The following is a 22,340-nucleotide window of genomic DNA, read 5'->3' as shown; positions in this document are numbered from 1 at the left end:
GGCCTCCTGCTGCCGCCATGCTGCTGCCGCGCAATTTCTGTTCTCACCCTGAAGCAAAATTCTTAACCCAAGGTACTATTTCTGGGTTAGTGGAGTCTGTAACCTGAAACGTCTGTAACCCGAGGTACCATTGTAAAACATTAAACATTAAAAAAAAACACTTTCCTATACAGGGCTGCCTTCAGATGTCTTCTAAAGTTGTGGAGTTACTTATGTCCTTGGCTCAGGATTCACATAACTCCATACCCTCCAACATTTCTCCAATGAAAATAGGGATGTCCTAAGGAAAAGCAGGACATTCTGGGATCAAATCAGAAACCGGGATGGCTTCTGTAAATCTGGGACTGTCTCTGGAAAATAAGGACACTTGGAGGGTTGGGATCTTTGGGAGAACCCGTGTGCTTTAAATATCCATTGAATGTGCTTTACACATGGGTTGTGTACAACGTAAATACCAGCGCCCTAATGCAGCTTGGCGCTGTGTCCTAGTGGCCTCCTTGATACCGTTGCTTCTTTGTGCCATGCAAGGAAGTTGGGAGCTAGCAAGCCTATTCCCCCACCGCCCTGATCCCCAGATCTGCACTGTGCAAGTCCTGCAAAATTGGCTTTTGCAGAGAGGCGGAGTCTTCATGGCACTCTCCATGGACATGAACGGAAAGTGGTCTGTGCCTGTTGTCCTCAGGGGGGCTTCCTGATCAGCGCTTCCCTCCCTGCAGCCAGGCCCCGGTCTCTGCCTCTCCCCACCCACCCTTGCCTGTCTGCTTAAAGGATGGAATCTTCTGAGCTCCCCAACGTGCCCAGACAGGGATCCCTCCCCGCTCACATTCCTTCAGATCTGCTGCTGCCTGTTCCCTCTGTGCCCCGTGGCCCAGGAACGAGTGAGTTGCCGTTCCCACCCCTGATGCTTCACTTTTGTGCTAGCACCTTCTCAGCTGCACTCCTTCCCCCTGGAGTGTCTGCTGATGCTCCCTGTGCTTTGCGGCAATCACCTCGCCCAACCTCACAGTAGCACCGAGCAGCCAGATCATTAATATTCCTGCTTTACAGATGGGGAGATGAGACGGTGACAGACTGTTTGTGAGCCCAGGAATACCCCTGGCTAGGCAGGAATCTGGACAAGGAGCTTCACGTCTCACGAGGCCAGGCTCAAACCTGTTTACACAAAGGCCTTGCTTCTGTTTCAAACTTCTTTTGGCCCCAAACTTTCCTTCGTCAGCAGCGTAGCAAACCCCCCGGCTCCTGAGGCACAGCTTTTTTTAGGAGACCCCCAAAAAAGTTGTTGAGCTTTTTTAGAAAAGTTGAGAAAACGCACTGTAAATTGTAGGTGCAGTTTTCTTTCTCGTTTAACCTTTCCTATCTAAGCATATGCATCAAAAGTGCTTTGCAAGGACCTCTTGGTTTGCTTCCTTTCCTTTTTCTTTTTTTTGCACGTAGAAACCTGTAGAGCAGTGGTTTTCACTCAGCCTTTGGGAGTCCATGGCTCCCTTGACCAACCACATTCTTTCTGCAGCTCCCCTGTGGGAGACACTTACATTACACATATGACTTGGGGTCACGACCTTCCTTTGTGCGGGGCTCCAGTCTGGCACACAGGAACGTAAGGAGAGCCCTGCAGGATCAGACCAGTGGCCTATCTTGTCCACCATCCTGTTCTCACAGTGGCCAACCAGTTGCCTAGGAGGACCTAAGTCAGGGGTGCCCAAACATTTCCAAAGAGGGCCAGATTTGATGAGGTGAACATGCGTGAGGGGCCACCAAAGTTACTGACCTTTATTTAAGATTGAAGTTGTTGAGCTTAGCCTAGGACTTGCCGATCAGAAGGTCGGTGGTTCAAATCCCCGCGACAGGGTGTGCTCCCGTTGCTCGGTCCCTGCTCCTGCCCACCTAGCAGTTCAAAAGCACGTCAAAGTGCAAGTAGATAAATAGGTACCGCTCTGGCAGGAAGGTAAACAGCGTTTCCGTGCGCTGCTCTGGTTCACCAGAAGCGGCTTAGTCATGCTGGCCACATGACCCGGAAGCTGTACGCCGGCTCCCTCGGCCTATAGAGCGAGATGAGCGCCGCAACCCCAGAGTTGGCCACGACTGGACCTAATGGTCAGGGGTCCCTTTACCTTTACCTTATCCCGGAAATAAACAGCCACAGGGACTGGATTAAACTGACCGGCAGGCCGGATTAGGCCACCGGAACGGACTTTGAACATGCATGAACTAAGTGCTCCAGCCGTGTCCCCTGGCATGCTAAGTTACAAACTGCCTTTCTGACTGAGCCAGCCCTGGTTATTCAGCCTCCCGTCTAAGCAGCTGGCCAGGTTGGAGACCTCCTTACCTTTAACAAATATACCTTAATAGCATCATGTGCCATCAGACCATTGTCTGGACCTTCTCCCCCACCCTCCTCCTCTTATCTACATTGTATCCTTTCCCTGTTCCTCCAGGCTATTCACAGAATGTTTTGCAGTTCTTTCCTCTTCCCCGGATTCACTCTTGCTCTTTGTTTTTGATCCTGTGCAAATTGGTGGCTGGCCTTTCCCCCCCTTGTTTTAAATACACCCCCAGGCTACTTGTAACAAGTGGCAAACATCTTCCTCCAAGGCCTTCCCTGCATCCCTGGCGGCAATTTGGCCTATTCCAAAGTCTTGGGAGCCGCTGGATTCTGTGCCCTGTTCCCAGATTCTGTAAGGCAAAAGGTGGTGGACTTAATTTTATATATTTATTTACTAATTACATTTATCACCCACATTCCCCTCCCCAAAGGGAGCTCATGGTTCCCCCTCTCCCCATTTTATTCTCACAACAGCCCTGTGAGGTAGGTTAGGCTGAGAGAGACAATGGCTGGCCCATGGTTGTCCCAGTTATCCAGGTTTTGGACCCTGGCTTCCGTAACTCTGGTTCTTGGATGCTGAAAGGCTCTTTTATAAAAAAAACACACTCTGGAACTCAGTATGGTTGTTCCTCATATTAATATTAAATTTGCATACCGCCCTTCAGCAGCACATCTCAGGGTGGTGCACAACTTTAAAATGCATCATAAAACAAGAAAAAAACAAACACAAACCAACTCCACAAAGCACATTTAAAAGCCCTTAAAAAAAACACCCTGTGAGGTCACTAAAATTGGGGGAATGGAGTATACCTGAAGGAGCGTCTCCACCCCCATCATTCTGCCCAGACACTGAGGTCCAGCGCCGAGGGCCTTTTGGCGGTTCCCTCATTGCGAGAAGCAAAGTTACAGGGAACCAGGCAGAGGGCCTTCTTGCTAGTGGCGCCCTCCCTGTGGAACGCCCTCCCACCAGATGTCAAAGAGATAAACAACTACCTGACATTCAGAAGACATCTGAAGGCAGCCCTGTTCAGGGAAGTTTTTAATGTGTGACATTTTAGTGTATTTTTGGTCTTTGTTGGAAGCCGCCCAGAGTGGTTGGGGAAATCCAGCCAGATGGGCGGGGTACAAATAATAAATTATTATTATTATTATTACTATTATTATTATTATTATTATTATTATTATCCCTTACCAATTTATTTTTATATTACATTTGTTGCCTGTCTTTCCTCCCAAGGGAGCCCAGGGCAGCCAAGTCTGTCTGTCTGTCTGTCTGTCTGTCTGTCTGTCTGTCTATCTATCTACCCACCTTTCTTTCCCTTCCTTCCTTCCTTCCTTCCTTCCTAAAATAACTCTAGAGCCCCCCCCATAAAAGCCTGTCCCCCCCACCCCTGCATGGATGGGGCTCCTCAGTACTCACTGAGTACTGAGCATAGTGTGATTTCACCACAAAATGTTCAGCCCTTCAAAATGTTTTAGGTACTGTAAAATCTCTGAAGTCGGGTGGAGCTCACAAGCAGGACTTCCAGTTGAGTGCCTCACACAGCTCTTTCTAGACCTTCTCTATGCCTAGGCAAAGTAGGGTAAAATGCAGTGTGACACTCCCCATTCCCTCCCCCCCAAAAAAACAAAGAGCAGGGCCTTCTCAGTGGTAGTGCCAAAATCATGGAATAATTTTGACCAGGTGTAGCCTTTGTATAGGCCTTTGCCTTTCCCCCTGTGGTGCTGTCGGGGCAGGACTGTGCCGAAGGACTTCACCCGGCAGAATGAGCTGTAAAAAGCAAGCAAAGCAGCACACAATACTATCTTTAAAACCCACAAAAGACTCTGAGGTCCAGAGCCTAAAATTATCTAACAGCTTCACTTTTCTCCAAATTTCTCCACACATATGTCTCAATTCGGTCCTGCCTGTGAACTTTGGTCCTTCAGCTTCAGCCACTGGACAGATTCCTTACGTGACTTTGGAACTCCTTTTCAAAACACCTATATGATACCTACTGTCGTTCTTTCCCTTCCATACTCTCTCCTCACAGCAGAACTTTTTCGAACCCTTGGCTAGCTCCTTAGAGCACAGGCTTATTATCCATAAGAACGTAAGGATAGCCTGCTGGATTAGACCAACGGCCCCTTTAGTCCAACATCCTGTTCTCGCACTAATAATAATAATAATAATAATAATAATAATAATAATAATATATTTATACCCTGCCTATCTGGCTGGGTTTTCCCAGCCACTCTGGGCAGCACACAACAGAATATTAAAAACACAATACAGCATTAAACATTAAAAAATTCCCTAAACAGGGCTGCCTTCAGATGTCTTCTAAAAGTCTTCTAAAAGTTTATTTCCTTGACATCTGGTGGGAGGGCATTCCACAGGGCGGGCGCCACTACCGAGAAGGCCCTCTGCCTGGTTCCCTGTAACCTCACTTCTCGCAGTGAGGGAACCGCCAGAAGGCCCTTGGCGCTGGACCTCAGTGCCCGGGCAGAACAATGAGGGTGGAGATGCTCCTTCAGGTATACAGTGGTACCTCGGGTTACATACGTTTCAGTTTACATACGCTTCAGGTTACAGACTCCGCTAACCCCGAAATAGTGCTTCAGGTTAAGAACTTTGCTTCAGGATGAGAACACAAATTGTGCTCTGGCGGCGCGGCAGCGGCAGGAGGCCCCATTAGCTAAAGTGGTGCTTGAGGTTAAGAACAGTTTCAGGTTAAGAACAGACCTCCGGAACGAATTAAGTACATAACCCGAGGTACCACTGTACAGGGCCAAGTTAGTTTAGGACTTTAAAAGTCAGCACCAACACTTTGAATTGTGCTTGGAAACGTACTCTTCCCTCCTGAGGTTTCCAGCAATTGGTATTCAGAAGCATTATCGCCCCCAACCAACAATCACCATCATAGCTAGTAGCCGTTACGGCTTTATGCTCCATGAATTGGTCCAGTCCTCTTAAAAGTTACCCAAGTTGGTGGTCATCGCTGTCTCCAGTGGGAGTGAGTTCCCTAGTTTAACGTGTCCATGCCTAGTTAAATCTCATTGCATTTAGTGGGGCTTTCTCCCTGGTGAGCAGGTTTAAGATTTCAGCCAGAGCCCTCATGGCTTATTAAACATAAGTACAGTGGTACCTCGGTTTTTGAATGTCTCGGAAGTTGAATGTTTCAGTTTTCGAACCCCGAAAACCCAGAAGTAACTGTTTCGGTTTTTGAACGCTTTTCAGAAGTTGAACATTCCACGTAGCTTCCGTATTGAGTTTTCCATAAGTAAATGCTTCAGTTTTTGGACATTTTGGAAGTCGACCGGTCTTCCGGAACGGATTACGTTCGAAAACCGAGGTACCACTGTACTGAAGTTTCATTTCTTTTATCCCTTAACTCTCCCTTCCATCTTCCTGTTGCCTTTCAGGACAGTGACCTGTTTTCTTGAGCACTCTAAAGTGCTCTGTACATTGACTACTATAAAAATAAAATCATAGTGTGTGTGACTTCTAAAAATGTTTTATTTATTCAATGTCTAAGAATGGTTAACTCTGATATTATAGTCAAAGAGAGTTTGTTTTAGTTGTGTTTACTATTGTATTAGTTTTTTATATAGGTTTTTAATATTTAAGGAGCTTTTAAGGAAAGGCTGTTATGTAATTTTATAAATAAGGTACCGTGTCCTATACAGCATCTTTTACTTTCCTTTTTTTGGCACTTAAAATGATGAGCCCTGTTGTATCAGACTACTAAATCTACAATCCTATACACACTTAGTGGGGAGTAGGGCCGGGCAATATATTGATATATCGTTCAAAGCTGGTTTGACCCCTATATTGTGATATTGGTTTCATAATTTTTCACCTGGTAATAGATAATGAATCATGATGTGTGTGTGCACGCTATGGAAAAATCACAAAGTGGGGCAAACCTTGAATTCAGCCAATGCCTCTACATAACTCCATCTTTATTTTAGACATTTTGATATATCATTATATCGCAAAGTTTAGCTGGTGATATATTGTGATGTTGCAAACCAAATATTGCCCAGTCCTAGGGGTGCAAGCACTGAGATTTATGGATGAAGGGCAGTGTGCAGATTTTATTTTTATTATTATCGTTATTAAATGCAACAGGATTTAATTCTGAGTGAGTAGGATTGGGCTGAGCATGCTCTTTACAACACTAGCCCACAAAAAGGGCATGGATGCAATCACCTTCCTCTGCAACCAGTATTGATAAGATACACTTCCTTTGAAAGTGGAAGTTCAGTTTAGGTATCATGGCTGATAGCTGTTGATGGACCTCTCTTCTCTGGATTTGTCCGACCCCCTTTCAAAGTCATTTTAACCAGTAGCCATCATTGCTGAGTCTTGTGACAGTAATTCCTCAGGTTAACAATTAGACCTACAATATAAAAAAATGGGGAAAACAAATCCAATAGGTGCACACTGGCTAATTTTCCGCATGCAGTAATTTACACAGGTTCTACCTTGTGTAAATAAATATAAATAAATAAAATAAAGCTTTCCTCGGCACAAAATTAGGCTTGCAATAGGTTGGGAAAATTCCCTACATGTCCTGGTTTTCGGGTGTAAAAATGGCGTCAGGGAATTTTGCTGAATTGGCAAAAGGTCAGGGGAAACCCGGATGTATGGCAGTGCAATGGGGAAAGCAGCTCAAAAAGCTTTAAAACCACTATTTTCGGGGTAGGATTTCCCCAAAAAAGCTCAACACTTTGGGTTTGTTCCCAAAAAAAGCTTTACAATTTTGGTGTGTTTCTAAAAAAAATCTCAGCAATTTTGGTGGTTTCCTAAAAAAAAAATCTCAACAATTCTGCGGGTGTCAGGAATTTTACTTTTTGAAATACGGCAACCTTAACAAAATCTTCCTGGCTACTAAACATTTGTTATTACAGAAAGAGTGGGGGGAGGCTTGTAGATGCGTGCCTCATCTCTCTCCCAGACTCCCACCCACCACCCACCCATCTTCCAATTGCCTTCCCCCTTAACTTCCCAAGCGCACAACTTTCCATCCCACTCCGGCCCGCGGCTCCTCTCCGCGCGGCCCCTTTAACTTCCCCCTCTCTCCCCGAGCTCTGTGGGCGGAGCCGAGCCAGGCTGGGGCGGAGGGGCGGGCTCAGCGTGTCCATGGCGACGCGGCGGTGACGTGCGAGAGGGGGGCGTGGGCGTCCCGGCTCCATATGAGGCGGAGGGGGGGAAAGCGAGGGGGGCCAGAGCCCGAGTCCAACCCGGCGGCTGCAGCGCGAGGAGCCATGAAGACCCCGGCGGACGCAGGTGGGGACCGCGGGAAGGTCCCAAGCTTGGGTGGGGAGATGGGGGTCCCCCGGTGGGGGAGGAGTAAAAGGGGGGGTGTCGCTTAGGGAGGGGGGATCGGCCGCGGCACGTGGGCTTGGAAAGTTGGAAAGATGCGGGGAAGTTTTCCCAGCAAAACGACCCCGGGAGAGTTCGGACTTTGGGGGGTCCCGGTGGGGTAAAGGGGTGATTGTGCGTTATCTGCGCGCAAGAGATTCCTGGGTAAACCGAGAGGGACGGATCCTGCTCCGGGGGAGGGGAAGGAGGAAGGGGAGACGTTTCTATACAATCCTGCAAGGAGCGGCAGGGATCCGCCGGGGAGCGAGGGAGGCAGACGAGGCAAGATCCGCAGCGGGCTCCGGCTCCCGTGCTTGGAGTGAAGCTGCAATGGAGGTTCCTGCAGGGAAGGGAATGGTGTGCAAGCAAGTTTTTTTCCCCCCTTCCCGCCCCCTCCTCCTCCTCCCCCTCCCGGAGTCCATCTCTGGCAGCTAATGGAGGCTACTTGACTCTTGTTTCCTGTCCATCGAGCCTCTCGGGGGAGATCCTTTCGCAGGGAGGCGGGCGAGGAGCGGGAGGCAGCCCACCCCTCTCTTCTCCGGGCTCCGCCGGAGTTTGCGAGCAGGAGCGGCGTAGGGACCTGTTGCATTTCCCTGCCCGGCTCCTCCGTTTCGCGCGTGGCGGTGCCCGCTCGGCCTCGGGACGGAGCGCTCCAGCCGGGAGTTTCCGCTGCTGTCCTGGAATGGAGGGGGTGGGGGGCGTGAGCGGAGTTATGGGGGCGACTTTGGGGAGGTGGGGGGGTCGGGGGCGCCCTGGGTGATTCTCTCCCGCCCCCCCCCAGGCCCGCTTGTTCTGCAGTGGGTGCTGCTGGCAGACTGAGGGGGCAGGGAAATGAATGGGGGGGGTGACTGAGGCTGTGTGGGCCCTGATTTGTGGGGGTGGAATCTGCGTGTGTGGCAATTGTGGAGGCCTCGGGCTATGCGTGTTTCTCCCTTTTTTCCGCTCTCTACTTCCCACCCCCAACCGTCCCACTGCCGTGAGGTTGTGGGAGTTTTTGAAACCGGATTAGCTTCGGTTTCGGATGGACTGAATCCCGGTGGGTTTTCTTTGGGGGGCTGTGGGGGGGGGAGATGTTGGAGAGACGTTACTCAACGCCACGTTGCCGAAACCGGATTAGACATCCATAGCAGAATTTTGGGGGGGGGATGTTTGCGTTCGCTTTGGGGAAAGGGGTGCACTTCGGATCTGGGGAAGTGGCCGGGGCGCTCTCCTCCCGTCCCATTGTCACCTTGGAAGCGATTAAAAGTGATAACACGGTAAAAAGACAAACGAGGCATGTGATTTCCTTTTCCCTGGTTACGGTGTGTGTGTGTTATATATTCCCCCGCAAAAAAAAATAAAAAATCAAATCTGGAGGATATTGTTGGCAAGTGGAAACGGTTCACGGCGCATCGCGGCGTGCGTGTATGTAAATACGGAGCGAGGGGAGCCCGTGAAACGGAGAAAAAGTTACAAAGCGTTCCGAACTGGAAATTCTGCGTTCGAAAAAGGAACTTTTGTTTCCGACAAACAACGTGGTGTTAAGGTGGCCTGGCGGGGATGGTCAGTGGAAGCGCGGCGGTGTGGGGGGGGGTGGCCTTGCAAGTTGTGCATTAGTTGGTTTGGGGGTGGGGGGATCTCATGCCTCCTTTATCACCCTCGAACTCCCCACCACCTCAAACATAAGTAAGCCAGGTACATGGCGGGCGGGGCCCTCTTTTACACCAGCTGGCAAATGCTACCTTAAATGTAGCTTCAGTTTTCTTGTAGCGGGTTGGGGGGGGGGAGGTTAATCTCCAGCCTCAAATTCTGGACTTTAACCTCTTTAAAAGGAAGGGGGGTGTCTCTGTAGAAGAATGCCCTCCTCTCCCCGCTTCTTGAAATAAAAACAAAAAAACCCCCAAGATTCAAAATCCGGCCTGAGTTGAATTCACTGGATTGGCCATTGCGGGGGGAGGAATTGCTTGCCCACCTTTAAGCGGGGTACACTTTGATGTGTGTGGGAGTGTTGTCGGATCACTTTTACTAAGCTGGGCTCTTGCGGGCGGGGGGGTTGCCGTCTTAAAAATGGCCTTGCAGCGGTTTCCGTTTGAGGGCAAGTGGTTGGTGGACTTTGCTCCTTGAAAGGAGTTTGCGCGGGGGGGGGGGGGGGAGGCGGATACGAAATAAAGCTGAGGTTGCATTAGGAGGTGGAGAAACAATTTGTTTGAAAGGGGCTTTAAAAAATCTTTTTGCATTGTGTGTGCGTGGACAGACAGCAGTTCCTTTAAATTTTATTTTTATTTTTATTTGGCATAGGCTCTGGGGAGGGGTCAGATTCTTTCCTCTGTTCTCTCTCACCCCCCCCCTCTCCTTCCTCTCTCTCACTCTCTGGTTTTGTTCAGAGCTTCCACCCCATCCCCCCCTGGCGCCACCCTCCCCCCTCCCTTCCGAGCCCGATTGTCTGTCTCCTGGAATCTTGTGTGTCTTTTTTTTTTTTGAAGTGCTTCTGTTCGGACTTGTCTTTCTCTCACACCTCCTCTTTTGCAGTAATCGAGGCCACTGAAAACTCTTCTCTCCCCCCCCCTTCCCCCTAAACTCTGGGAAAGTTCTTTTCTTTGGGCGTCTGTTTAAAAAAAGAAAAAAAAACCCCTAATAATAATTCCTGGGCCTCGCCCAAGCCGCTAGGAAAATAAAATCTTGCAGCGTTAACCCCCATGTTGGAATCTTTCTCACACACAGAGCGAACGCAGATCCCAGATCTGAAAGCATTCAGATCCCAATTGCAAGGCGCTTAGTTTTTCCACCGTCTGAAAAACGCTTTTTTTAAAAAACCCATCAACTTTGTTTTTGGCGCGGGAGGGGGGGGGAGGAAAGAGGTGTCTGGCTTCGTCTTTATTGCCACCCCTCGCTGGCATGCTTCATGCAGACGGCCTCTGATGTGGCTTCTACTAGCTGAGCGTGGGCCCCCTCCCTCCTCCCCCCTCACCCCGCTTGCCTTGCTGAAAGCCAGAGAATGGTAGACTTGTGCATGTGGCTTTAAGAAAGCTGTTAGTATTGGGGAGTGATGTAATATTAAGGGTTCCCCCCCCCCCTTCTGAAGCCGGGATTGAATTCCAGCCCTTTTAGCTTCTGGCTCCGGGGATTAGTCACAGGGGTGGTGTGGTTTGGAGTGTGTAAAAGGGGGGGGTGTGATTTAAAGAGATATCAACTTAATTTCCAGTTTTCTTCTCTTCTCCCTCCCCCCTCCCACTTTTTCTTCTTCTTTGCTGTCTTCCAGGAAATCCCTGAGCAAATAACCATAGAGCCCCTTCTTCAAAACAGACCATAGTTCCTTGGAGGGGAGGGAGGAGGGTCTCTGTGTGGCTAGCCTTGAGTTAGTCAAGCAGACAAAAGGAGGTAAAGTGTTTTTAAGATGGAGTCCCCTTTCAGCTGAGCTTTGAAATAAAACACACACACACACACACATGCTAGAACTCTGGCAAGCAGGAGCAGTTTCAGCCCCCCCCCCCATACACACACTTTCTCTCTCTCTTAGGAAGCAGTGGAAAATAGGAAGGAGGGCGTGGAGGGCTTGGCTTGGCCAGAGGAGCCTTAAGCCAAGCCTGGGGTTGCGAACACTGTGTGCATTGTGTGTACGTTTTTCGTGCGCCTTGCTGCTCTCTCGCTGTCAGGGAAAATACCCCTAATTGCCTTCAGTTCCCCCATCTGGGGCATGTGCATGGGTCAAAGGTCTTCTCCCCCTGCCTGCCCTCTCTGGGACAGAGCTGTGGCTCCGGGCTGCCCTCCTGCCACGGATGGGTTTGTGTGGCATGGCTGGTAGCCCTCACTCCCTGCCTTGGAGCCCTGCAGAGATGGGAAAACGGGGTGGGCTTCGTTTGATGAGAGAGATCTCTTGCTAGTGGGGCATCTGGGACCCATAAAAGACTGGGAGAGGTGGCTGGAAAGGGTTCCGCGGTGATGACAAACTCTCTCTCTCTCCCTGCTTAGTATGGCTTGGGTGGGTGGCAACAGACCTGCCACGAGCTCTGTGGTAGGGACGGCTGGTGTCTTGTCGTCTTCCCCCACCCAGCCAGCCAGTCCCTTGGCACAGGCCTGCCTCTGGTTCGTGCCAGAGCTGGGGGCACTGCCAGCCAACAGACGGTGGTTTTTGCCGCCAACCTCCCCGTGGGTTGGCAAAGGAGGTGGCTGAGTTGGTGGAGACATGGTGGCAACAGCCATGGGCGCAGGGTGGGTGGCAGCAGAGGACTTGTTGAAACGGTCTTGTGCCTCTTCCACTTTGGAATAATGGCGGGGGGGGGGAGAAAACCCTCTTGGCTGTGGCGTGTTGTGGTAGGACTTGGAAGGCAAGGATAATAGGGTGGGTGTGATCCTGGGTTCCTCGGTTTGGGTGCAAATGGGACTTTTGTGAATAAAGAAGGAAGTGTGTGCCTGTGTGTCTGCATAACTACTTCTTTATTTTAGTAGAGGAGATAGCAACCTAAACCCTTTCCCTGGAAGATTAAATCTCTGCAGCCTGATCATTGAGAGGGAGCTTCTGGGTGGGTGTAAAATGATAAGAGGATTGTGTCTTTGAGCAATGGGGCAATGCAACAAGCACCATCCTCCTTTCTCCCCTCTTCTCTCTCTCCCCCTTTTCGCCCAGCCATAGGAACAGGAATGTGCCTGGTGCGTTCCTGGGAGGGTGTTAGTTGGTGAGAATCTAAACAGCAGGACAGGGTCTGCAGGATAGGCAACTGGAAGGGAGGGGGGGTGTTGGAAGAGCTTGCCCTTTTAACCGGCTGTCAGCTCTGCCAGGCTCTTCCTCTTCCTCCCCTTCTCCTGCCATAGGATCTTCCAGTTGGCTTGCCCCCATAGCAGGCACCCCACACTGCGTTAAGAGGAGAGCAAAGTTTTGCAAGAGGCCTTGTCTCTAGCTGACGGGACTCCATACCCCCTTCCCTCCAACCGCCCTGATCCAAAATGATTGCACCAGCTTGGATGTCAAACCCAACTGCAGGATTGCCCTGCAGAGAAGAGAAGAGTGGCGTGGACCAGGAAGCCAAATTTCCTCTCCCCCCAGCCACCGCCACTCACCTGAGGCCTGATGTACACAGGTGAGTTGGTTCCAGCATGCAATATCATTGGCAGACGCACCATTCTTTGTGCATCATTTAGCACATCAGTGGGGCCGTGCAGGGGCGTCTGGGTTCCCAGCTTACATTGGATGGAGGTTTACAGTCCATTTGGAAGGCCACATGTTCCCTATCCCAGACTTTTCAGTTTAGGGGCCGTGCAAATGTTCGCTAGCATCACTGAGGGCCAGCCTGCATCTCTCAGCATCAGGTGCATGAGCCTGCAATTGGGTACCACTATACACATACACAGTTTTTGTCTTGACAACATGAACGCTGCCATTTTTCTATTTCTTTTTTTAAAAGGGTGGAGGTATAGCCCTCTCCCACAGATAAGGCCTCCTGCTGACACCCAGGCCATCCTGGTACATGAGGTTTCTGCTTCTTTTAATGTGTGGTGTCCATGTCTGGAAAAGCAATCCTATGCAAAGACATTTCGGGGGAAGTTTTGCATTGCTGGGAGAAATGCCCTGATTGTCATAATCATGTGAAGGGCCCCCACCCGCCTTAAACTCCACGACGGAGGGGAGGGGGTTGCTCCTCCGGCTCTGTTACACCCTGGGAGGACTCCGCTGGTGGGGGTGGCGGGGGGAGTGTATCTGGTAGCACCAGCCGGAGAACAGTAGCCCATTCAGCACACTGTGTTTAGTTCTTTGCAGGCGGCTGATGTCACGGCCTCCCCCCCCCCCTTTTCCTCCACCGCCTTCCTAATTAGTGAGAACAGGACTGTGTGTGTGTAAGAGAGAGAGAGTTGGGGCTGACTCACATGCTGCAGCCGGGGGAGGCGAGGGGAGCAGGGCTGGCTTGTTTCTTCCCCGGCCCCCTCTTTTTCTCTCGCCCCCCCTTCCACCCTCTTCAAACTCACAGGAACTGGGAGATGGGATGTCGTCCACCCACTCCACTGCTGGTGGAAAACAATTGGGGGGCCTGGATGGGGCGCGAAACCAGGAGTCAAGCGGGGCATATAGGGGAACCTAAGATGTACCTGGAAATGGCTTCTCCCCTCCCCCTTCCACCAGCCCCAAACAGGTGCTACTGAGCTTGATGCTTCACAATGCACTCCTTTTGTGAAGAAGAGGGAGCAACTTGCTCCAAACTTTCTCCTCTCCCCCCCCCCAAATGTGGCTGATATTGGGGAGAAGGGACCCCGCTGCTTTTGGAACCAAGAGTCTTGCATGGGCACCTGCTGTATCTGAAGCTGCTTTTGCGCTGGGCATCGGGGCGGGGGGTTGTTGTGCCTCCCCATGCCGCCAGTGCGTAGTTGTGGGGTGCCTGTGGCTGCCTCTCCTTGGGGTGCTGCCCAGTTCACGCTGTGCCTTTTCTCCCTTCCTCCCCGTTTATTTTTAGCCTCTTGTCTCCCTTGCTGTTGCCTGTTGCTTGGAGACTGGTACTTTGTGGGGGGGGGGGAGCGGGGTGGTTTCTGTTTGTAAAAGGCCCTTGTGGTGCCAGGGAGCAAGGCAGCGAGGAAGATGCTCAGCTGAAATTGTGGTTCGGGGGGGGCGCTGCCCAACTCTGCTTCCCCATCCCTGCCTGGACCGCACTTTAGCCCTGCCCTTTTGCCTGTTGGAGAATTCATGGGTGCTGGGGCTGTTGGGACACACACACAACACGGAATAGCTTTGGAGCGCCCCCCCCCAAGGCATGCGTCTATGGGACCCACCTCTAGCCCTCCCACCCCCCCTCTCCTCTCTGGATGACATCACCACCCTAATGGCTTGGTCTGTGCGCCGAGATGCCCTTGAGCCGGCGCCCGCCCGCGTCCCCAGCCTCCATTACAGGGCCCTGAATTATTGATGGGCTCAGAGCGCCTGGGGTTTGGGAAATGGGAAACCACAGTGCCCCCCTCCTTCCCCCCCCCCGGCAAAGCTCAGACACCCCCCTCCCCCAAGGCATTGGGCATAGGCTCAGCAATTTCAAGCCAAGGAGATCATGATGGGTTTGGTGAGGGGGGGGGCAGAGAGAAAAGCGAAGAAGGTTGTGGGTTGTTGGTCTCCCTACAACCACCCATATACTCGTTGCTGCGTGAGGGAGTTCAACTGCTTTCTCTGTATGGATTTGGTGTGCCAGCCATGCCCTACTGACCCATACACAAGAGAGTGGCATTGCCCTTGGAGCTGAGGCTGCTGGACCCAGGACCTGGGAAACGTGGATTCAAATCCCCCCACCCAGTCTGTCCGCTGGGCTGAGCTACCTCACAGGGCTGTTGGGAGGGCTTACCTACAACCCTGTGAGTCTTGTTGACGAAAGGAAAGGTGGGATGTAAATACGTTTTACGGCGGGTTTGTGAGGCACTGAGTTTGTGAGGTGCGCAGAGGTCGGAGCGTGTCCAAACTGGAAGGGCCCCCAGGATCCTTTAGGGAGAGCTCCCCCCCCAAAAAAATTGCTTTAACTTGTGGGTGATGGGTGCACCCCTTCTGTTCCTCGGGCCTAGTTCCTGCAGGGCCAGCATGGAAACAGCCCTATTGTTTTCCCTTCCGACTTCCTGTTTATGAGAGAGCAGCTAAAATTTGGTGAGGTGGGTGGGAACAGGCGTGTTATCCCCCCCCCCAATCCCAGGATGTGTCAGAAACAAGTCTGTGGGGTGTTTGCCTGCATCCCACCCTCCTCAAAAAAGTTTTGACCCTTGGTGCTGCCAACGCAGGCCTACTACGCACGGGGTAGTCTTAGGCCTTGGGTGTACTTCTGACGTCCTCTTGTGTTTTCCAGGCGCGCCCCCCCCCCCTTGTAGCAGCAGCCCCACAGCCACCCCCCTCCCCAGGAATGCTCTGGGGCTGGGCTAGGCTGCTGCCTCGTGGCTGGAAAAAAGGGCCCCTTGTCTGGGAGCTGCTGACCTCAGCCACTAACCATCCCCCCCTTGCCCAGTGAGAACATGGCACAAAGAGCCTTCCTTCCCCCTTTCTCCCCCCCCCCTTTTAAACATGTTGATGCTTCCCTCTCTCTGTGTGCCATAATGGGGCTGATTCTTCACAGAGTTGCTGAGCTGCACCCCTTAGGTCTCCTCCCCCCCTTTTGCTCAGTGTGTGTTTTGCTCTCGGGGTGGAGATTGTTGTACAGGTATGGGTCCCCGGGGCAGGACTCTGTAAGTTTGCTGATGGAGGCCGCCAGCTCTGGCTTCTTCGCCCCCCCCCTTCCCTCCCAGGTAGAGGGAGGCTTAACATCAAGAGGCAAGCCTGGGCTGTTCCTCCCTCCCACCCACGCTTGGAGGAGGATCTGGTTGGGACCCAGCCTGGAAGTCGCAAGGCGGCTTGGCCGGCCTCCCAGCCTCCTGGCTGCACAAGAGGAGAGGCGGCGGCGGCAGCAGCAGCCGCCGGTTTCCTGTTTTTCCCCTCCCTGTGTGTGCGCTGGGGGGGGGGTGGCAGGGAGGGGAGAGAAATCCATGCGCCTCGTAGTTTCATCCTGCGGGGAGATGGGCCGGCAGAGTCCTGAACTTCCAGCCCTCCCTTGGCTGTAACCACTGTGCCCTACTGCCAGCACTTACCGATGGGATGCGGGAAGCGGGTCAGAGTATGGGAAATGGCAGTACCTTTGTTCCAAGGCTCCCCCTCCTCCTTCTTTTTTTAACAGGAAAATTATTTGCTTCTCTCTTCTCTCTCTCTCTCTCCCCCCCCCCACGCAACCTGGCTGCTACCTCCTCCATCCCGAGCTGGCTAACTCTACTTTTCTCCTTGCCAGGGTTCGCCTTCCCAGACTGGGCCTACAAGCCAGAGTCGAGCCCCGGCTCGCGCCAAATCCAGCTGTGGCATTTCATCCTGGAGCTTCTGCGCAAAGAGGAATATCATGATGTCATCGCCTGGCAGGGGGACTACGGCGAGTTTGTCATCAAGGACCCGGACGAGGTGGCCAGGCTGTGGGGGGTGCGGAAGTGCAAGCCCCAGATGAACTACGACAAGCTGAGCCGGGCCCTGAGGTGAGTCTGGGGGGCGGGAGCTGGCAGAAAAGGGTGCTGGGAAGAGAAACCCCAAGAGTCTGCTTCCCTTGTCCCTGCCCTCCTGGGCTGTTCGAACCTGGCTGTGTTTTCCACGCCTGTGTAAACGCTGGGAACCAATATATGGAGTGGAAACCTGTATCCTGAGACTGCAGCCTTTTTTATTTTCTAAACATTGCATGGTGCTAGTCCTTAACGGCTCCAGAAACAGCTTGGCAGCACCTGGTGAAATCCAGAAACAGGGATGAGTGAACAGAGGGGAAGACTCCAGAGCTCATTGTGTCTGCCTCCCACTGCGTTTGTGAACACACTTCTCTGCTTAATCCTTTCCCCTGTCTGACCACACACACAGATACACTATTTTCTGAATCTTCAGAGCAGAATGAGTTGTGGAAGCCGTCAAATGTTGCCTACTTCATTCTGAGTTTATTTTATGCTTTTGTTGGTGCATAATACATAATTTTAAATAAACCATAAAATTATAGGGTTGGAAAGGGATCTTGAGGGTCATTTAGTCCAACTCCCTGCAGTGCAGGAATCTCTCATTCATCTTGGGGCACAAACGCATGACCCTAGTGCTAATCACGCAAGCTTCCAGTTCTCTGCTTTGTTCCGCTCACCTGTGCAAAAGAAGCTCGGCTCAAAATGTGTGGCACGCATGTGAAACCGCACCAGCCCATTGTGCCTGGCCATAGTTTTGCTTTTGGAACGGTGCCTCACAACGGTCCTGTGAGGTAGGCCTCTCTTGCTCCTCCCTGAGAGACGAGTCGTCCCATCACCCCAAATCCACAGGCTCAGGTTTGCACTGGTTCTGTGTATCTAAATGGAAGACCTCTGGCTTTGTAATGCTTCTGTGGGGAACCTTTGGCCCTCCAGATTTTGCTGAGCTCCAGTGCTCGTCACCCCCTGGCCGTTGACTGTGCTTGCTAGGCTGATGGGAATTGTAGTTCAGCAATATCTGGCGGGCCAAAGGCTCCCCATGCCTGATAACAGTGATCCTGCCGGGAGGTTCCATCACTTTGCAGAGGGATGGCTGCAGAGCAGAGGGTGCCAGATTCAGTCTGATTCGGAAGCAGGTGATGAGGAAAGACCTCTGCTGGAGAACGGCTGCCGTTCAGAGCAGGTTGCGCTGGGCAACATGGCCAAAGTCCAACATGGTACAAGGCAGCTCTTTGCGTTTCATCGGACCAGAGCTGCAAGCCGGAATGATGGCCATTTTGGAGTCTGTACAGAGTTAGTAGCCAGAAAGGGACATTCACGCCATATATTTTAAACTATGATACCACTTCCTGCAAAGAATTCTGGGAGGTGTAGTTTGTTAAGGATGCTGAGAGTGGCCAGGATACCCTCTGTTCCCCTCCCAGTACTACAGTTCCCAGAGTTCCCTGTGAAGAGAGATTGACTGATAAAGCATTCTTGAGCATTGTAGCAGCTTAGCTCTGTGTGTGTGTGTGTGTGTGTGTGTGTGTGTTTGCGCGCATGCACATGTATGTGGTGGGGGAGGTTGATAAATCACTGTCTCCCCACCTCCGGTACCCACCTATGCAACGGAGAACATAACCTCACAGCAGGAAATAATATGCATGCTTGTGGGAGCTGACAACTCCAAAGAGACAAATAGAACAGAGGTTTCACTCTTGAGCTGGCAGCATGTAAGGGCCTTAAATCTCTTTCCACCTCCTGTGGGATGGTGAAAATGAAGCTTTATGAATGTTCTCTAGCCATCACCTGGAGGAGATGGGTAACCCAGGCATCCAAGCAAGTGATAAATTTCTTGTTCCACCATGAGGTCTAGAAACTTGTCTGTTGTTAACAGGTTGTGCTTAATAGGTGCCCAGGCCGCAAAAAACTCAAATCTGCTCTGAGTGTGGAGGAACCACAGAACTGCCCACCAAGTATTCAGTCTCTGAAGAGTTTCTGTAGTGGGTGTTCAACGGGGCTTGTGAATCACTGACCTTCCCCTTCTCCTCCTTCAGGTACTACTACAACAAGCGGATCCTACACAAGACCAAGGGCAAACGTTTCACCTACAAGTTCAACTTCAACAAGTTGGTGCTGGTCAACTATCCGTTCATTGACATGGGCATGGCAGGTGAGTTGGGGGGGGGGGCAAAGAAACCAAAAGTTTAAACCAGGTGTGGGGAGCCTTTGGCCTTCCAGATGTTGTTGAGCTACAGCTCCCATCAGCCCCAGCCATCGGGAGTCCATGGGCCAAGGATAATGTCGGGAGTTGTAGTTTGGCACCATCTGGAGGGCCCAAAGGTTCCTTTCACCTGGCTCGAGCAAAGGATTTCATTAGAGGAATGCGCATGTCAACTTGCAGAAGTGGTGAAAGTGATGGGTTGTTGTTTTTTGCAGATTGGGGGTGCTGCCTTGGTGTACGAACAAAGCACCCCTCCCCTATATGGTGGTGGCTACACATAGAAAGGCATAATGTAGAATCTAAATCTGGAATCCAAGTGCCTGCTCTTCCCTGTGCACAGGGCCAGGCCAGGGGCAAAGTCACCTGTTATAGGAATGCATGCGTTCTGTACATGAGGTTCAGTCCCTGATGTTCCTACCCAAAAGCTTTTGGGGGCTGTGCTACAGCTGATAGAAATTGAAGCCCAAAACATCAGTGGATGTGCAGTGAAGAAGCCAGAATGAATTGCTCAACTTTTGGGGGCTGCCACCAAGAAGACCCTCTCCTGGGCCACCACTATCACCCAAACTTCTGAGGGAGGTGGAAGATTGGCTGATCTAAAAGCCCAGGAGGGCATGTAGGGAGGGAGGGAGGTCGGTCGTCTTTCAGGTACTGTACTAAGATAACTCAGCTGGTTAGAGCGGGGTGCTGATGACTCCAAGGTTGCAGGTTCGATCCCTGTATGGGGCAGCTGAATTGCAGGGGGTTGGAGTAGCAGATCTGCAGGTCCTTTCCAACTCTACAATTCTATAAGTCAATCAAGGCTTTATACACGAATGGTGGGCACCTTGAATTAGGCCTGGAAACGGAACAGCTAGCCGATACTGGATATGTACATGCTAGAATTTTATGTTGTCAACTGCCCTGAGATCTATGGAAGAAGGGTGGTATGCAAATTTAATTTAATAATAATAATAAGAATTTTGGTGGGATGTGATAGAAGACAGAAGGAAAGTGGGGATAGGACTGGGTCAATTTTGTCTACTTCCTCCCTCCTCCCGTATGTTGGATCTCCCTAACTTCTCTTCGTTTCCGCAGGCGGGGCTGTGCCCCAGAGCGCCCCTCCCGTGCCGTCCGGCGGCTCCCACTTCCGCTTCCCCCCCTCGACACCGTCCGACGTGCTGTCTCCCGCCGAAGACCTGCGCTCGCCGGGCGTCTTCTCGGCTGTGGCGCGCCGCCTGGCGCGGGGCTCGGTCAGCGACTGCAGCGACGGCACCTCTGCCAACTCGGAGGTGGAGGAGTCACTGGCTGAGGAGCAGCGTCGGGGCGGCGGGGAGCCCGGAAGCTTCCGGGGCCCCCCAGTGCCTGGCCACGCCCGCTTGACCCATGACGGCCTCTTCCGGGTCTACCCGCGCCCACGGGTCCCCGAGCCCCTCAGCCCTTTTCCTGTGTCTCCCATGGCCGGGCCGGCGGGCCTCCTGCCCCCTCAGCTGTCCCCGGCTCTTCCCCTCACGCCCACGCACATGAACTACACCCCTTCACCCACCCTCAGCCCCATGTACCCTGGCGGCTCCCACTTCTCCTTCAACCCAGAGGACATGAAGCGCTATCTCCAGGCCCACACTCAAAGTGTGTACAACTACCACCTCAGCCCCAGGGCCTTCCTCCATTACCCAAACATCGTCATCCCACAGCCCCAGCGCCTTGAGAAACCGCCCCTGCCACCGCCACCGCCACCACAGGCCGAAGAACCACCTTCCCCTTTCAAGTTCAAGCTGCAGCCGCCGCCGTTGGGGCGCCGCAACCGCGACAAGCAGCAGCCCCCCGGCCTGCCCCCGGGAGAGTCCAGCAGCGGCATGCCATCTTCCTCCTCTTCTTCTTCCTCCTCCTCTGCCTCTACATCTGGGGCGGAGCCGCCTCTGCTGCCCCAGATCAAGGTGGAGCCCATCTCTGAGGGCGAGTCGGAGGAGGACCTGACCGTCGAGGTGACCGACATCAGCGAAGACGACGAGGACGTCTTCAAGGCTCCTCTCGTGCCTCTGGAAAAGCTGGAAGAGGAGGAGGAGACCCCGGCAGCCGCAATGGCGGCCATGCCCCCCGCCTCCCGCGCCGGGGAGAGCGGCAAATGCATCCCTCTCAAGCTGCGCTTCAAGCGCCGCTGGAGCGAGGACCAGAGGCTGGAAGCGGGCGCGGGGGCCGAAGAAACGGATGACAAGAAGGTGAAGGGGGAAGACGACGCCAGCAGCCACGGGGATGGGGTGGGCGGCCGGCGGATCAGCACTGAGCTGCAGCGGGCCACGGCCGAGCTGACCCTGGAGAACCGGGATTCCTAGAGCTGGGATGCGCAGCCCTCCCACGGCTCCCTTCCCAGGACAGACGGACAAAATGGGCAGGAGGGGGAAGAAGGGGGGCTGGTTTTGCTGCCTTAACTCAGAGATTATCTTTTTACCTTTTGTCAGTTTCCCTTCTCTCCACCCCTCTGCCCCCTGTTTATTCCGGAAACTCTGTAAATTTTATTATTATTTCTTATCTGGAAGCCAGACGAAAAGGAAGAAAAAAGGAGGAAAAAAAAAGAATTAGGGGGCGGGGTGAAAAAAAATATTGAACAGTTTTTACGTGTCTATATACATATATAAATATATATATATATATAAACTCTTTGCGGGGAGGGGGGATTTCTAAAAAATTAATATGCTGGGACGACTTTTAAGGGTTCTCTTTATTCCTGTTCAACCCCCTTTCCCTTAAAATCCTTTAAGGTTATATAGTCCAAGGCCTTTTGTTAAAAAAGAAAAACCCGCAGGAATGAGTAGGGTTTTTTATTTTTTAAAAGAACGAAAGCTCATAATTTTGGTTTTGCCTTCCCGGGGGTTTTAAAGGGGTGGTCTTATTAAAAGAACCCACCTCCCCGATATTTTCCTTCTCTTCCTCCCCCCCCCCCTTGCGATTGGCAAGTTTAAAGCACAATACACTTTTTAATCCTCCAGGGGATTGAGAAGAGAATTAGCCATATTTTTCATGCATCTCACTCCATTTTAATAGCGCCCAAGAAGTGGGGTGTGGGGTAATTAATATCCCCTTCTAACTCATATTATGTAGAAGTGATGTACCTTTTAAAAAATAAAATGCACCCCCCTCAACCATGCTCTTCCCCTGCCCCACCAAAAAAACACAGAAACCAAGCTCATTTGCTAGAGGTTCCTAGGGCAGAGAGTGTTGGACTGTTCTTGAGTCTCACTCCAGAGCGTCTTCTTAATCTCTTCCCCCAGCCCATCTCTCCTCTCCTATAAATAGTAAGTTGGTATATTTGTGAAACTTTGGGATCCAGAATAATGACAGAAGAGGGATTTCCACCCACCCACCCAATCGTCCAAAGAAACTCCTTCATAATCCATTACTTTATGTAACCAAAAATGAACTAGTGGGCTTGGTCACAGTATGCCCCCCTCTCTGCCTGTCCCACTGTGGTCTTGGGTGGGTGGGATTTCAAAGGGGTTTTTAAGTGCCTGTTGTAAGTGCTTTTTCCAAGAGAGTGGGCACTCCTTTTT

At 51.8% G+C, this 22,340-nt stretch overlaps 1 protein-coding gene across 3 annotated transcripts in view; it reads left to right on the top strand.

Annotated features, from left to right (window-relative positions):
* ERF (ETS2 repressor factor) overlaps positions 1-21,798 on the top strand; it is a 42,476-nt gene extending 20,678 nt beyond the window's left edge. Inside the window, exons 1-4 of one of the 3 annotated variants that reach the window (XM_053397921.1) lie at positions 7,477-7,598; positions 16,418-16,652; positions 18,647-18,762; positions 19,891-21,798. In XM_053397921.1, the coding sequence (XP_053253896.1) occupies positions 7,505-7,598; positions 16,418-16,652; positions 18,647-18,762; positions 19,891-21,125 (1,680 nt within the window). In that variant the 5' untranslated portion in view covers positions 7,477-7,504 and the 3' untranslated portion in view covers positions 21,126-21,798. Of the gene's footprint in view, positions 1-7,476; positions 7,629-16,417; positions 16,653-18,646; positions 18,763-19,890 lie in introns of those variants that run through there. The other 2 variants (XM_053397920.1, XM_053397922.1) reach the window with 2 other exon arrangements.
* Positions 21,799-22,340: the final 542 nt, after the last annotated feature.

The sequence above is a fragment of the Podarcis raffonei genome, chromosome 8, assembly GCF_027172205.1.
Source record: "Podarcis raffonei isolate rPodRaf1 chromosome 8, rPodRaf1.pri, whole genome shotgun sequence".
Classification (NCBI taxonomy): Eukaryota; Metazoa; Chordata; class Lepidosauria; order Squamata; family Lacertidae; genus Podarcis; species Podarcis raffonei.
Note: the sequence above shows the minus strand (reverse complement) of the source record. Positions and strands in the feature narration are given on the sequence as shown.